This window comes from Ochotona curzoniae, unplaced genomic scaffold, assembly GCF_017591425.1.
Source record: "Ochotona curzoniae isolate NIBS_2020 unplaced genomic scaffold, NIBS_Ocur_1.0 scaffold_4506, whole genome shotgun sequence".
NCBI lineage: Eukaryota > Metazoa > Chordata > Mammalia > Lagomorpha > Ochotonidae > Ochotona > Ochotona curzoniae.
The window spans coordinates 45,375,825-45,390,662 of record NW_024467119.1 but is presented as its reverse complement, the minus strand read 5'-3'; the positions used below and the strand labels follow the sequence as shown (position 1 = coordinate 45,390,662).

General features: G+C 37.3%; 1 protein-coding gene across 3 annotated transcripts in view; it reads left to right on the top strand.

Moving 5' to 3' along the window:
- Positions 1–14,838, top strand: part of COL25A1 (collagen type XXV alpha 1 chain) — a 441,964-nt gene that overhangs the window by 228,027 nt on the left and 199,099 nt on the right. For all 3 annotated transcript variants that reach the window (XM_040966695.1, XM_040966694.1, XM_040966696.1), the window contains exons 3-4: positions 2,895–2,939; positions 4,710–4,717. In XM_040966695.1, coding sequence (XP_040822629.1) covers positions 2,895–2,939; positions 4,710–4,717 — 53 coding nt within the window. The remainder of the gene's footprint in view (positions 1–2,894; positions 2,940–4,709; positions 4,718–14,838) is intronic.

The window sequence follows — 14,838 nt, the reverse complement described above, 5'->3', positions numbered from 1 at the left end:
TCAAGTTCTTTTCAAAATATCTTAAGTCTATTTTATTGATAATTTTCATTGTTAAAAAGATGCTTTCTTCATGGGTAAAACTGAAAATAAGTGAATGTGCAGTAATTAATAATTACTTACTTTTAAGCTTTGTTATAAAAATACCACCATTGGGAGGGCACGAAAACTAGGATGGGGACTGGGGTGGCTAGACAGAGAGGCACTCAACAACATCCATGACAGGCTGGACTAGTCTGCTACACATACTGGCAAACCAGGGTAGGGGCAGGCCTGCTGGGGGTTATTGTGGGTCGCTCTGACTAGGCTGCAGCTCCCACTGGTTTATGTGAGGGCTGAGTATATGCTGGGCAGAACCATGATGGAATGCAACACCCGTTGGTTCCAGTGGAAGTTGGGTCTGAAAACAGAACCAACCCAGCAATTGCAACCACCAGCTGATTGGGGTGATGGACTGTGCTGGGCCCTGTGCTTGCTAGAACACACAAGAATCTCGTCTGGGAATACCTCAAAGTTTCTTTGGGGATCCCCCCAATCAAAATGCCAGATTCAGAACCCTAACCAAGAAGACAGAAGACGGAACAAGTCAATCAACCATCTCAGTTCTTTGTTGGCAGTGAAATACTGGGCAAATGGAGACTCTGTGAGGGACTGTGTCAGTCAGTGCATTCTTCAACGACCTCATCGTGCTTGGAGTGGCGAGATTGGCAGTGATTCATAACTGTTGAACTATCAAAACCACTTGAGCAAGTATCTCAGAGCATGCCCCACATCCAGGATCTGGGGAGGGTGGGAAATTGGGTGGGGCTTCTCCCTCAATATCCCCCTTTATCTCAGATACATGAGGAAAACAATATAGAAATAATAGTCTTACCCATTTCTCTATAGCCCTTGAACCTTTTTACCCTAATTAACTATGTAAAGATTGTCAAAAATATAATAAAAATGAAAAAAATACCACCATTGTGAATTGGCAATCATTCAAGATACATTCTATTACAGTTTCTAATGTTTTCTTTATATTTGAATACGCCAATTTTTTGTTCCAATTTATTCAAGTGTTAGCTATTTTTACTTGCCAGTTGAATTATAATTGTAATCTTACTTTTCTTTTATCCAGTACTAGATAATTCTCAGCTATTGTTTTTCACCAGTTGTTTCCATTAGCAATCTTACTTTTTGAACCATAGACATCCTAAGTATATAGTGGTTACTAAATAGTTCCTAGTTTAAGAAATTTTGTAATAAAAAAAATCTGATTTGACTTTCTGCTGTCTGTTCCTACTGTGTCATGATACACTTAAAAAGAAGAATTATGGATTTGTGTCTGTGGCTGAAGGACTGCTTTATTCTATAAAACAGGGGAAAGCAGTAGGGAACTGGGGAGAAAGGAGAGGAAATCCGTGAGCCTAAGGGATTGTATCATGAAAAATTAAAAAAAACTAAAATCTGATACCTAATTTTAAGGGCATTGTATATATCAAAATATACATGTGTGCCTGTTTAAGCAGGTCATAAATGTATGCTTTTCATACCCCTGAGTGGGTTAGTTTACTATTGATGGTTTTCCTACTGATTGCAGTAAGACCAAGAATTCTTAGAATATAGTGAAAACTCCAATTTATTCCAGAATACAGAAAGGAATCTGAAATTTTAATGACAATTTTGAACTGTGCTGTAAAGCTGCTCTCCTAATATTTGCTGTTGATCTTAATGGCTAATATTTTCATCCCTGTTACAAAATACAGATGGCCAGTCTTTTTCTGCATTAAGGATTTGAGGGGACACTAGCTGGGCCATGGATGTTTTTGTTTCTCATGATGACGTTTCCATGTGGAAGCCAGCAGCCTAGGATCTCATTGAGAATCAGCTGAATGCTGATGATCTTGCTGTCTGTGCCTTGAACTTTCAGAGTATGGAAGTCATCAGTCCTACTTAGCAGCCCATTCTTTAAAACCAGGCAGTTCTGTATTTTCCTTGGCCTTTTTCTCCCAACAAATATTTTAAGAACTCAATTCTCATCGTGGGCTAATTATTCTCTTCTATTTGCTTGAACCATAATTCAATGGAAGCTATTTCTACCCAAGGAAATGAGGACAAAAATTGTATAATTGAGAATAATGGCTTAAAAGTCATGAATGTCTAGAATCTTGTGCTAAATCTGATACAGACTAGGTTGGTGGTCTTTACAGGCAATGGGAAAATTTCTTGTTTTGCTTTTATATCAGAGTCATTATAAAAGCTATTTGTTAGATGGCATTAATGACTCAGTCTTGATAGAACAAAATCAAATGTAAGATCACAACCAAAACATTGTCTCCATAAAAGGATTGTATTTTCATTCTGATGATTTTCAGTTCAAGAAATTCCAATATATTCACCTGTAATAAAGTCTGTGTGTATATGCTTTATTATATGTAATTCTTTATGTTATTCATATATGAATTATTTCCTTGATTCATATATATATGCATATACAATATATAGTATATACTATAACTAATGATTAACTGTTTCTGGAAGGATTGGGATGGAGTTGACTGAAGTACTGAGATCTTCAAAAGGAAAATCTTCTTAAAATTGTGCAATCTCATCACCACCATTTGCTTAGCAGAACCTTTCTTTATGGGTGATATCCAAGTGGAATGAACAACTCTTAATCATTAGAGTTCCTAAGCAAAACTGGAAGAGTAGGTATTTAGAGTAGTTTTTAAAATTCAAGGAAACTGGACAATTTTGTAAAAGTGCTAAAGACCACACCAACTAGTATCTGGTCCTTTTCCTAGAATTTGTGGTTAAATTCAGAAAATGTGTAGGAACTATTTGCTATCCATTGTGAAAACCAGCGGGGGGAAATGTTAAACCATACTCAGAAAATGCTTCTTTGTTTTTTTCAGGACCTCCAGGGAAACGAGGAAAGAGGGGTCGGAGAGGAGATTCTGGTAGGTGTCCTGCTCAGCTGCTCTGTGTCACTCAGGTTTTGCTTGAATCATACATATGTTCCTCCTCATTAATGATGATCTTGTTTTGTTGGTTGTATGTGTTGGAATCTTCTATGCTTTATCTAATTTTTTAAATTTCATCTCCATCAAGCTATAAGAAGAAATTCGCAAAATGCTACATATGACGTTAGTAACCATTGGCACCGAATTTTGGCTAATTTACTGTGTTGAGTAAAGTCTATCTTTGTGTAAAGTTAAAGAGTTCTGTAGCTGCACACAGTGTGGCAACGTTCCCCATGTCTCCATCCATGTAAGTGGACAGCAAATGGAGGTCCTACCAAAAACACCTGGCTTTGAACACTGGGGTACATGTCTTGGAAAGCTTTATTACTATTTTTTCCAACTGGCCTGATTTGTCATGCTTTTACTCTTACTGTTTTCAAAATTTGGGGATGCTTATACTGCTTGTATAGTCATTGGATTGTAGTGATGACAGGAGCCTGAGTTTTCAATCCAGAACCAGCCTTGTGTAGTAGAGGATGGAGACCAGTGCAGGCAGGTGGCCAGGGCCTTGCATTTTGATGGAGTTGAAAGAGAACCAGTTGTCCTGACTCCAACTTCAGTAACTTCTTACTTTTAGACAAAATCTCTATAGGAAAAGAAAAACAGACAAGTCAAATCAAAACACTTTTAAAACTAAGACTACACAGTGAGTTCACTTACTGTTTTGTTTGTTTTGTAATCTCTAAGATTCAAATGTAAGTGACCACACCGATTCTTAGTAGACCATCAGTTCTTCCTTGCAAGAATTGGTAATTAGAGGTCTTATGTTAGCATGTTGCAAACTGTTATTTCTTGATATTTTAAATAAATATTATCAATATTAAAAGAATCAGTGTAAGTGGTATAAATACTGAACTCTTGAGACCAGAAGATAGCAGATAGGTGGACTTTTAACAGGTTTCATATTCTGTTTGAAAAAATATCTCAAAATAAAAAGTGGTTTTCACTCCTTTTGGCAGTTTGGCTGTCTGATTCCTTTAAGACATTCTGAGAAACAAAGTTTAAATTTTATTCAGTGTAAAGTATTGAAAACTGTGTAGGTGTTACTTCAGAGAAGACAAAGCTTTATAATAGAGCATGTTTTATAAAGTTGTTTTGGCGAAAATGACAAAATTATAAGTGGAATGATAATTCCAAGTGATATTTATATCAAAAGAAGGAAAATTGATGGAGAAAGGAGAAAACTATAGTTCTGTGAAGTTTCATAGGAAATAGAAAGGTCATTTCTTAACCTCCTATCTATTCAGAAAATATATCGTCTTAAAGAAACCCATACAAATACTGGGATTTTCTATTTTACATTATGATGTTGACAAAAAAAGCATTCTTATTACAAATTATTGGTACAGTTCCCTTCTGGCTGTTTTGCCAAACTCTGATATATGTGTCAATTAGGTATAATTGATCTATCACAAATTGCCAGTCTCTTGTTTCCTGTTTCACCAGAACTTGTAGATTAGACAGTCTTGATTTAAGGTAGCCAAATCTTTTAGTAATCCATAGGCAGACCCAAAGAATCTGAAAATCCTTAGAAATTTTAGATAAGAAATTGTGTGTCCTGAATGCAATGAGGCCTCAAGGAATTCATGACTTAGAAAAGTAACAAGACATAGAATTCTAGCTGATGATTATGGTGAAATTTGAGTCTTTTATTAAATCTTAATCATTTGTGCCTTCATTAATTCATCTCTTGTCTCTCCACCATAGGTCCTCCTGTAAGTATGTTTGCTGCTTTTGACTCTTCTGCATTAATCAGGAATCACGTATGTTAAAATGTGCAATAACATCATGTAGCATGTGCCTTAATTTAAAAAATGTTATGAAATATTTTGAAGAGCATTAAATGTGGAAATTATTTTAAGTGAACTTGATTATGTGGTTTGTATGAGTGTAAAATATATATCAATTAAAAATGTTTTGATATGATCATATGCCAATTATCCTGCTGGGACTTTGAAAATACTTTACAAAGCTTCTGATTTTATATACTTTTTCTGAAATTTTAAGGTTTCTTTTGCAAGAACAGCTCCAAGCCACTTCACACTTCTTTTTTTTTTTTATCTTTTTAAAACTTGTATCTGAAATATTTGCATTTGCCAGACTACCAAATGTAGATGGCAACATGATCATGGAAATGATACCCCCTGTGGGTGGCTCCAGTGCTCCCTCCATACGCAACACTTTCTTTGAAGTCTGTTGGAGCTTTGCCAGCAGAAGGAGCCTGAGATGGAGCCCTTGGAGATTTTTACTTTCTTTTTTTCTCCCTTGAGTAGGTCATAGCTGCAGCATTCCAGTCTGCTTTGCAGTCACAGGAACAGATTATCTTGTCAGCTTTGAGCTAGATATGTTTTTGAGTAATATCCTGGATATCTGTTGTCTGACCCCAGTGTTTATACTGTGCACTGAGCATTTAACGGTAGCAATGATCATTGGCCTTGAAATATATTCTCATCCCAGATAGCCAATTTGCTCTGGGGTTTACTGACTCCACATTGGCAACATATCTAACAGGCCAGCGTGGTCCAGGGAGAGAGGCTTAGCATATCCTCGTTTACTTTATTCAGAGGAAGCGTTGGCTTCCAAATATCTTTTGCAGTCTTCCTGCCACATTCAAGGACAGGACATAAATCATGTTTAGAATGACTCTACTTCTCTCACTGGCTTTCAACTCTTGCTTAATGCTAGGCAGATGGCATGCCCCGGTCTCAGAGCCTGTTCTTTTTGACCTCGTGTTTAAGCCCGTGTCTTTAAAACTAGAAACAAACTCTCCTGATGCAGCACAAACTCCAGAGGTTACTGTCAAAGTAGAGTGCTCGAGGCTTCCTTTTGTGGAATACATACTCCTGGTGTCAAGAGGAAGTTAAGTCTTGTTTCTGTTTTATAGCAGTGTTAAGAATTCTAGTATTTCCTCTTTGGGTCCTCGAAAATGCAGACAGCCTTGGGAGTATAGTGCTTGCTTTCTTAGGCCATCTTTCAGTCCAGTTTCTCTACAAAAAGATTTCAAGTGTCCATCCTTCTTAAAATATATATGTAAGTTAACAAAAATTAGTATTAAGTCCCAAGTACATGGCAGCTGATGATTAAGGTTTTATGCTGTATTAGTTTTGTTTTCTGCAACCACCCTGTGGTGTGGACATTACTGTTGTTCACTGAGGAACCTGAGGCTCATGTGGCTAATTACCAAAGGTTGCACTGCCAGGAGATTTGTAAATTTGAAATTCCGTTAGATCTATCTGACTTTAAACCCTTTCCACTCACTGTTTTGTCCCTATTCTTTAAAATTTGTAAGTATTCTATTAAAACATAGTTATAGGTTTGATACATGATATAACAAATGATATGCCTTAGCATAAATAATGACTTAAGTACAAACAATACAAAATGAATAATCTACAAAGCAGGCATTAGTGTTGCGCCCACCACAGCTATATTTTGAAAAATTGATAATGTGTTCAGCAGACATGTAAAATGTAGGAAATAAAGTGTCCTCATGAGCTTTCATACTGATTAAAAGGTAGTCCAAGTTGCTCATATCTGATTGATAGCATTGAAAAACCATTGATTGTGAGAAAAGGAAAAACTCGATCATGCTGTCTTTCCACATACAAAAGATTCTTACCATAGCACATATGCCTACATGTCGGAGAGCCCTTGAGGGCTGAATTCCTGACAGTACAACCCTGTTTCAGCCTTTAATTTCTAAACCTCTGTGCATGATTTTTAAGAGAGCTATCTACCTTTGTCAAATTTGTTTCAGTATAAATGGTTTTGCGACAGATTTCTATTGTATTTCCTTTTTTAATTTCCTTATTTGAAAGGTATTTAAGCATACACATCTATGTTATCTATGTATCTATATATCTCTAAATAGTGATTATCTATCTATCTATCTAAGAGGTAGCTGCAGTAGCCAGGACTGGACTGGACCAAGCCAAAACCAGAAGCCTGGAATTCCATCGAGTTCTTCCACATTGGTAGCAGTGGTACAAGCACTTGGTCCAGATTTTGCTGCTTTGCTAGGCACATTATCAGGGAGCTAGCTAGAGGCAGAGCAGTCAGGACTCCAAACAGGGCTGCAACATGGGATGCTGACCTCACAAGGGGCACCTTAAACTGCTGCAGCACAACCCTGGCCCCTCTGTTACAACTCTTACAACTAAATACATATTAATGATCATAGAATTATTTCTGATTTAATAAATGTAGTGACGATATATTTAGAGATGGTATCTCTGGCTTTGGGCAGTTTGTAATTTTTAGTGATTTTATTCTTCCTATTTTTTTTTTCATTACTTAACACTTTTGAAAATTTATTTCTTGAGAGCCAGAGACAGAAAAGGAGAAAACAAAAGTTGATATGCCTGTCATATACAAGAAAGCTCCCATTCATTAGCACATGCCCTCAGTGCCTGCCACAGCCCTCACCTGCGGCTGAAGACTGGAGCTGGGCACTCAGTCTAGGTCTTCTGCATGGATGGCAGGCACAGGATGACTTTAGCTATCCCTTCTGCCTCCCCGGATCTGTAGATCTGGAAAGCTGGAGTCTGAAGTGGATCCAGGACTCAACCCCAGGCCCTCTGACACGGGACACCTGCTCCCTATTTACATACACACATGGATATGTGTGTGTGTCTGTCCTCATATGAACTGAAGCCTGACAAAACCCATAATTTTCTTTTTGGAAAAATTAGATTTTCCTATTTTTGTGTGTTTAAAGGAAATTCAGTTATCTCCACAAATAACTGTTTGGTTGAAATAGCAAGCCAAATGTGTGCCTTGTAATGCAATTGCCCTTTCCTTCATTTTGTCATCTAAATGTGAGGGACAAAAGTAGTCTGCGATGTTGGATAGTCTGCCAGATAATTCCTCCTAAGTCCCCTGAGCATCTGTCCTGAGGTGACATGTGCATTGTGAACACATACATTGCATGTGGCCTAGAGTGCTGATTTGTATATTCTTGTCATTCACATTCACTTTGTTGTGAATGTGCTCGGTAGTGCTCAAGGCAGCATCAGGGCACTCAATACAACAAATATGAGACTGATTGCCAACCCTCAACCCGACTAATGGCATATCTCATTGTCTCTAAAAATCACCTGTTTTTCATTGCTGTTCAGATGTAATGCTCTCCAGTAAGGCCCCAAAGCAAAACAAAACAAAAAAGAAAACCATAACTGATAATTCCATTTCATTTAGAAACTTACATCTCCTTTTGTTGTATTTTGGAAAGCTTTAATAGATCACTCTAGAATTATTTGTGGATACATAATTGTTTCTTTTGTCAATTTCTGTGTTCTTGCATATTGGGGTCATTTATAATTTAAAACTTGAAATACAACTTGAATTAGACCCTGCATATCAATTTGCTCTCTAGGAAGCTGCTCAGCTGATTTTTCAGCCTCATCCATTTTCATAAAAAAGAAATTACCACAATAGTTTCTACTACACAAGGCTGTGATGAAGCAATGATATGATAATATGTTTTTATGTGAATATCAGATGCTTTTTTCTGTTCTCTTTCTCAGGAAGGTAATATTAGGATAGTGCTATGAAGGACACTGCACAGGCACTTTGAGTGCCTGCCTCAGCTATCACAGCTGTTTTATCCAGAGTGATTTGCTTTACCATTAGGTTAACTTATTATGAAGTCTTATCTTCTGTTTTGGTTACCTTAAGAATATATTTCTATTTCACTAAAAAGTGATGACTTTGACTACAGTTTACCAAATTATTCCAGACAGCAAATTTTGTACCTAGTTTTAGTCTTTTATAGTCAATAAGACACATAGTCCCTTTGTCCTGCTAGCCCCAAAGGAAGTGCCTACATAATACTCCCAGTCCACAAAATCAAGCCAGTCCTACGATTATAGAGAGAAAAGAGCCAGGAGACCTTTTATAACTGGCTGTTGTATGAATGTCAGTCTATCAAACCCTGTAATTATGTTTGACTGACAGAAATATGATGTTATTATTGGTAGCTAGAACACTCTGAGGTGTGAAACATGACACTTTTGGGCCGCATGTTCTGTTCCATCCACCTTCAACAATTGTCAGCCCAGTTTGAACCTTAGATTCTTGCTGACAGATGGATGAAGTACACTTAGCCAAGTTAAGCTAACAGTGCAATTTCAGCCAATGTGGTAGATGAATTAGGAAAAGAAGTCTTGGTAGAACTTTTCGATGAGAAACTCTGATATCTTTAATTCATACTAAAGGAAAAAAAAACCTGTGTTATATTTAAGTCAAAAGTAAATATTTTCCAGATATACTAATAACTACAACTTATGATGACTTCCTGCCATGTGTCAGTTCATATATAAATTTTTGTTTTGGCCTATGACCTAGAGATTTATTGTAGCCAGTTTACAGAAGAGGAAATTGAGAGTTAAGCCAGTTGAGTAAGTTGCCCAAAGATGCACATCTAGCAAGAGGCAGAATTGGAATTTGCCCAGCTCTTTTTCTTCTAAAAGCCCTTTTTTATTTTGCAATATATTTTCCATAAAATATTTTTCCAAGCATGTAAGATTTACATGTTACCACTTTCTTGTATCTTTTTATTGTATCAAATCCTATCCTCTAGCCTATCATTCATTTTAAGCTTGTATTAGTTAATTATAGGTCATAGAGCTTGTATGTGTATTTTTACTCTGCTAGTTATTCAAAATGGATTTCTAGATCATCTTCCATCATTTAATAGAAGCAAATCTTTCAAATTTGCATGTGTTGGTTTGTTTAAAAGGCAAAGTTACAGCAGGAGAGAGGGGAGCAGTTATAGAGAGGTCATCTACTCACTGGTTCACTCCCTATATGGCTGCAAAGGCCAAGGGTGGCCTAGACTGACACCAGCAGACAGGAACTCTAGCCTAGTTTCCCACACAGGTGTGCAGGGCGTAAGGACTTGGAACACCTTCCGCTGATTTCCCAGGTGAAGTAGGAGGGAGCTTGATAGCAAGTCTAGCAGCTAGGACTTGAACTCATAACAAATGCCAGAGCTTTAGCCAGCAGCTTAACCCACCACACAGCTTGTTTTGTTGTCAACAAAAACTGCACAGTATTACTGAAGGAAGGAGACAGTCATTCATCTTGTGGAAGGCAGTACTGCTACAATGCATAAGGCTTGCTATATGACTTGCAGACACAATCCAAGTTACCATAAAAGATCAAAGAAACAAAAACATAAGATATATTAAGCTGTGCTTAAAAATTGAAGGCCAAGTTATTATAGGATGGTCATAAACTATTAGAGAAAAGCAATTCATTTAATGAACTTGGCAAATACAAGTTTGTCTTCTGAAAAAGAAGACAGAAAGAACATGTCTGTAAACTCTTCCATAGAACAGGTTCCTCAGTGTCTTCAAATGTTTTCTGGTTTGAGTGGTTCAGGCTGCCATATTTGTATAGAGTAGTATCCAGTGGCAATTTGTGTTAATACTTTCTCATTATTATATCGATTTCAGTACTACATTATGCAGAATTTTGAAACTCCAGAGGTACCATTCATAATGGGTAAAGACCCTTCGAACTGAGATAAATATTTTAAAGCTATAAAAGAGAAAGAAATACACATACAAATGTTGACATTATTTTTTTCTTGTATACTACTTCTGAATACAATCTGTTTAGAATAGCTTGAACTGTTGTAACAGCCTCTAAGGTGCTGTTGTCTTCACAACATAGCACTTGGCACAAGAATCAAGATGTCCTGTATTGGAGTGCTCGGTTTTGAGTCACAACCCTATTTTCAGTTCCACTTCCTGCTAATTCCCCACTCTGGCAAGCTGCAAGTATGTGTTTCTACAGCCAATGGGGAGTGCCCTGCTCTGGCTTGAGGCAAGCTCAGCCTTAGCTGTTGTTGACATTTGGAAAATAAACTAGCTGTTGGAATCTCCGTCTCCTCCCCCCTTCCATATACCACCATTCAAATAAATTTATAATAAGTATATTTCAAGGACCCACATTTGCAGAAATGGACATTTTTACATGTATGTTCCAAGGCTATCTTTTTATCCAAAATAAAAACTCAGATGGGAGGACTTTTTTGACTAGTACTAGAAGTACAAGATTTTTTGGTGTATGTCACTTCTGGCCAAAGCTGTTTGGTGAAAGTCGTGTGTTCATGTCTTCTTGCAAAGAAGGCAGAGAAATGCCATTGAGGGCTCAGAAAACAAACTATACATATTTGAACAGTTACTCTGCTGCCTTATATGGGAGCATTTCCTTAGGAAATGACAAGAACCAGAAATCCCTAAAGTTAACTCCTTTTCACTCTTTCTCTTGCCTTTGAATGGCTTCATTACCCTACATCAGTAATGGTACTGAGTTCTATTTCCTGTGCTTTGAGGCTAACGTTTAACTCTAGTGAGCATCTGAAAAAAAGATGAGAAACACTTTTGGAGTTCATAAAGTTTAGATAATAAGCCTCTGCCATTCGTATGGAGGGAAACAGATTATCAGAGCAGATCCTTTCTTTCTCTCTAAGTTCTTGGTAGCTAAAATAAGAGGGAACTGAAAGAGTGTTTCTTTTTAAATTAAACAATAAAAAAGCAAAAAGATGGATCATGACATTTACAGGTTCTCAAAAGGCAAAGAAAATTCTCAGTGTTAAAGTCTTGTTAAATTATATTTGGACATCTCCTGCATAACTTTCTAATGTTCAGACTGCTAATAAGTAAGGCGCCTTGTTACTTCTTCCTGTTTCCCATTCTTGTGACAAAAAATTCAGTCATGTTGCTAAATTCCTAGGGCTGTCTGTCTATGTAAACTTATAAATACATTATGAGTCAAATTAGGGAAGTAACTACTTGTATAGATTCCTATGAATTTGTGAAGCAATAACTAGTCACAGTCAACAAATCCACTTGGGATATTAAGAGCCAGTGTGAAGCAGTGTGTGCAGTTTGGACTTCGTCTTATAAAGAAGCGTGAAGGAATGATGTGTGCGATTGTCATTTCTTTTCAAGTATCCAAGGAAGGGCTCAGTACCTCCAGTCTTCCCAACTGTCTGCTTGACATGCTGTGACTCCTTTTATTCAAAGACTAGCTAGCTCCTGGTTAGTTTCTGATTGCATTGCTGCTGTGGATCTGGTTTACTCTTTCTTAAGCTGATTGTCAACTCCATTGCTCTGAACTGGGTTATAGACCCTGATATGAACAGAATTCCCTCATTTAGTTGTTACATAATCTATAGCTTTGGTTTGGGTAGAAACAGCAGTACTACACGTTACCTAAATGTTCTTACAATTAAAAGAGAAAAATCATTGTCAGAGACAGTAGTATGGTACTATGGGTTAAGCTGACACATGAGGTATCTTCATCCACTTTTCATATGCCTTGGACTGAGTTTTCCTCCACATCTGATCTAGTTTCTTGCTAATGTACACCATGAGAGACAGCAGATGATAGTTCAAGTGCTTAAGTCCCTGCCACCCACATGAGGCCATGATGACATTCCTGGCTCCTGGCTTTGGATTGGCCTAGTGCAGGCTGCTTCCAGCATCTGACGAATGAACCAGCGAATGGAAGATCTCTCTTTCCTCCTCCCCTCTCTCTCTTCTCCACACCCTCTCTCTTCCATCCTATCTCCGTCACTCTGCCTTTTAAGTAAATAAATGCAAACTTTTAGAAATAATTAATATATTAATTGTATTTTTAATTTTTACAAACATACTTTCTTAAGGTTTACTCAGGGATACATAAAATATTTGATTACTTTTGTTCTTATTAATACCTTCAACCTCAGACACAGATACATGCATATATCTCTCTAGCTTTATTTCTACATAAAATATTTGTAAGCTTTATTTTATTTTATTAAGTCAAAGAAAGAGGGAGAGGCAGAGACTTCCCAAATATTTGCAGCATCCTCTATGGATCCCAGAACCCACACATTTGAGCCATCACTGTTGCCTTCTAGATTGTTCATTAGCAGGCAGCTGGAATTGGGAACAAAATCAGGATTCAGTTCCCGGCACTGCAGTACCGAATGTGGATACTCAACTGGCATTTTAACTTACACACTAAATACCTACCCATGATTTTTTTTAGGAGTATCCTCTGTGGCTAAGGAGATTTAGGATTTGTAGGCAAGAGAGGCTTTATGGCATTGCTAACAATTTATACAGTTAAGGATAGTCACTACTCATTCACTGATTCATCTGTCATGCTTAAGTTGAATACCTAAGATAGAACATGCCACCTGGCATATGATGGGAATATATACAAATAAGACATGGCCTAGTCTTTAAACACCTTAAAATCCAATGGAGAATAAAGCAGTAACAGTATCATTAGGAGAGACATTTGTTCAGGGCATGCCTGAGTATAATGGCAAAACAATAAAATGGTGCATAATCTGGGCTTGAACATGGAAAAGTCAAGTATGCCTCTGGTTCTAAGACATGGGAAGGATCTGTCAGGGTTAAACTTGAAGCAAAGTATGTGTTCAAAGATAACACTTTCAACGCCTTCAGACACCAAAAAGAAACCATATACTAAGTTGTAACATCAAATTTTAAGCCTGACACAGTGGTTCAGTGGCTAATCCTCTCCTGCTTCCCTACAACCACTGGGATCCCATATGGGTTTCAGTTCAGCTGCTCCACTTCCCACCCACCTAGCTCACTGCTGGTGACATGGAAGGACAGTGGGAGATGGCCCAGGACCATGGAGCTTGTTCCTACATGGGAGACCCAGTGCAAATTCCTGCCTCCTTGCTCCTGGCTTCAGGTTGGCTCAGTTTTAGCCATCGCAGACATTTTGGAAGCGAACCAATGGATGGAAGATCTTTTTCATTGTCTCTCCTTCTCTTTGTAAATCTGCCTTTTCAATAGGAATAAACAAATATTTTTTAAAATATGAAATTTCAAGAGAAGTTAAGGCAGAGACCACAGTATATTGAGGCTGTGGTTGACTTTGGGTGCTATAATAAATAGTTCCTCTTCACAATATATGATGAGGTCACATCTATTCCATCGAATACTACTCAGCCATTAAAAAGAATGAAGGTCTACCATTTGCAACAGAATGGCCCCAACTGGAGACCATTGTGCTCAATGAAATAAACCAATCCCAAAAGGACAAATATCATAGGTTCTCTCTGATACAAAGCAACCTTCATGTAAAATACAAGATAGAGATAGGGGTAAATATGAATATATGTATATTATCATAAATGAAGTATATAATGGAGACTACCATACTAGGGAATAAAGATATGTTGCATTATGCGGTTCTACTCCACAGTAAGGATGACTTCCAATGAAATTGTCCAATATACTTTGACAATACGACACTAGACTTTCTACCATTGCTTATACCTACAGTGCCATGATACATTTAAATAGTAGAATGTTGGACTTGTGACTATTGGTGAAGGACTATACTGTTGTAATTACATAGGGGAAAATAATCGTAGGGAGCAGAGAGGAAGGGGAGGTGAGTAGGGGAATCCCTGTACATACCAAACTTTATCATGGAAAGTAATTTTTAAAATAGAAAAAAAAAAGTGTAATTGGACATGCTACGACTTTACATGTAAATGATAGATATTGCTGCAAATATTCCATGTAAGCAGAAAGCTTAGTTTAACCAAGTAAGAGTGTCTTTTTCAAATAATCATTTAATGAACTTACATATAGGCTTTGAATCTTTAATAATTAAAATAGTAAACCTAAAAAAGTGTACAGTCTCACGCAGGGGATGGCATGGTCAGAGGAACATTTTAGAAAGACTTCTCTTGCTCCAGACCAAGGTGTGCATTGTATAATGTTCAAATCAAGGTCTATCTCAAAATTTTCTCTAACAGTATTTAAAACCTTAGCCATGACATTGTTTATAA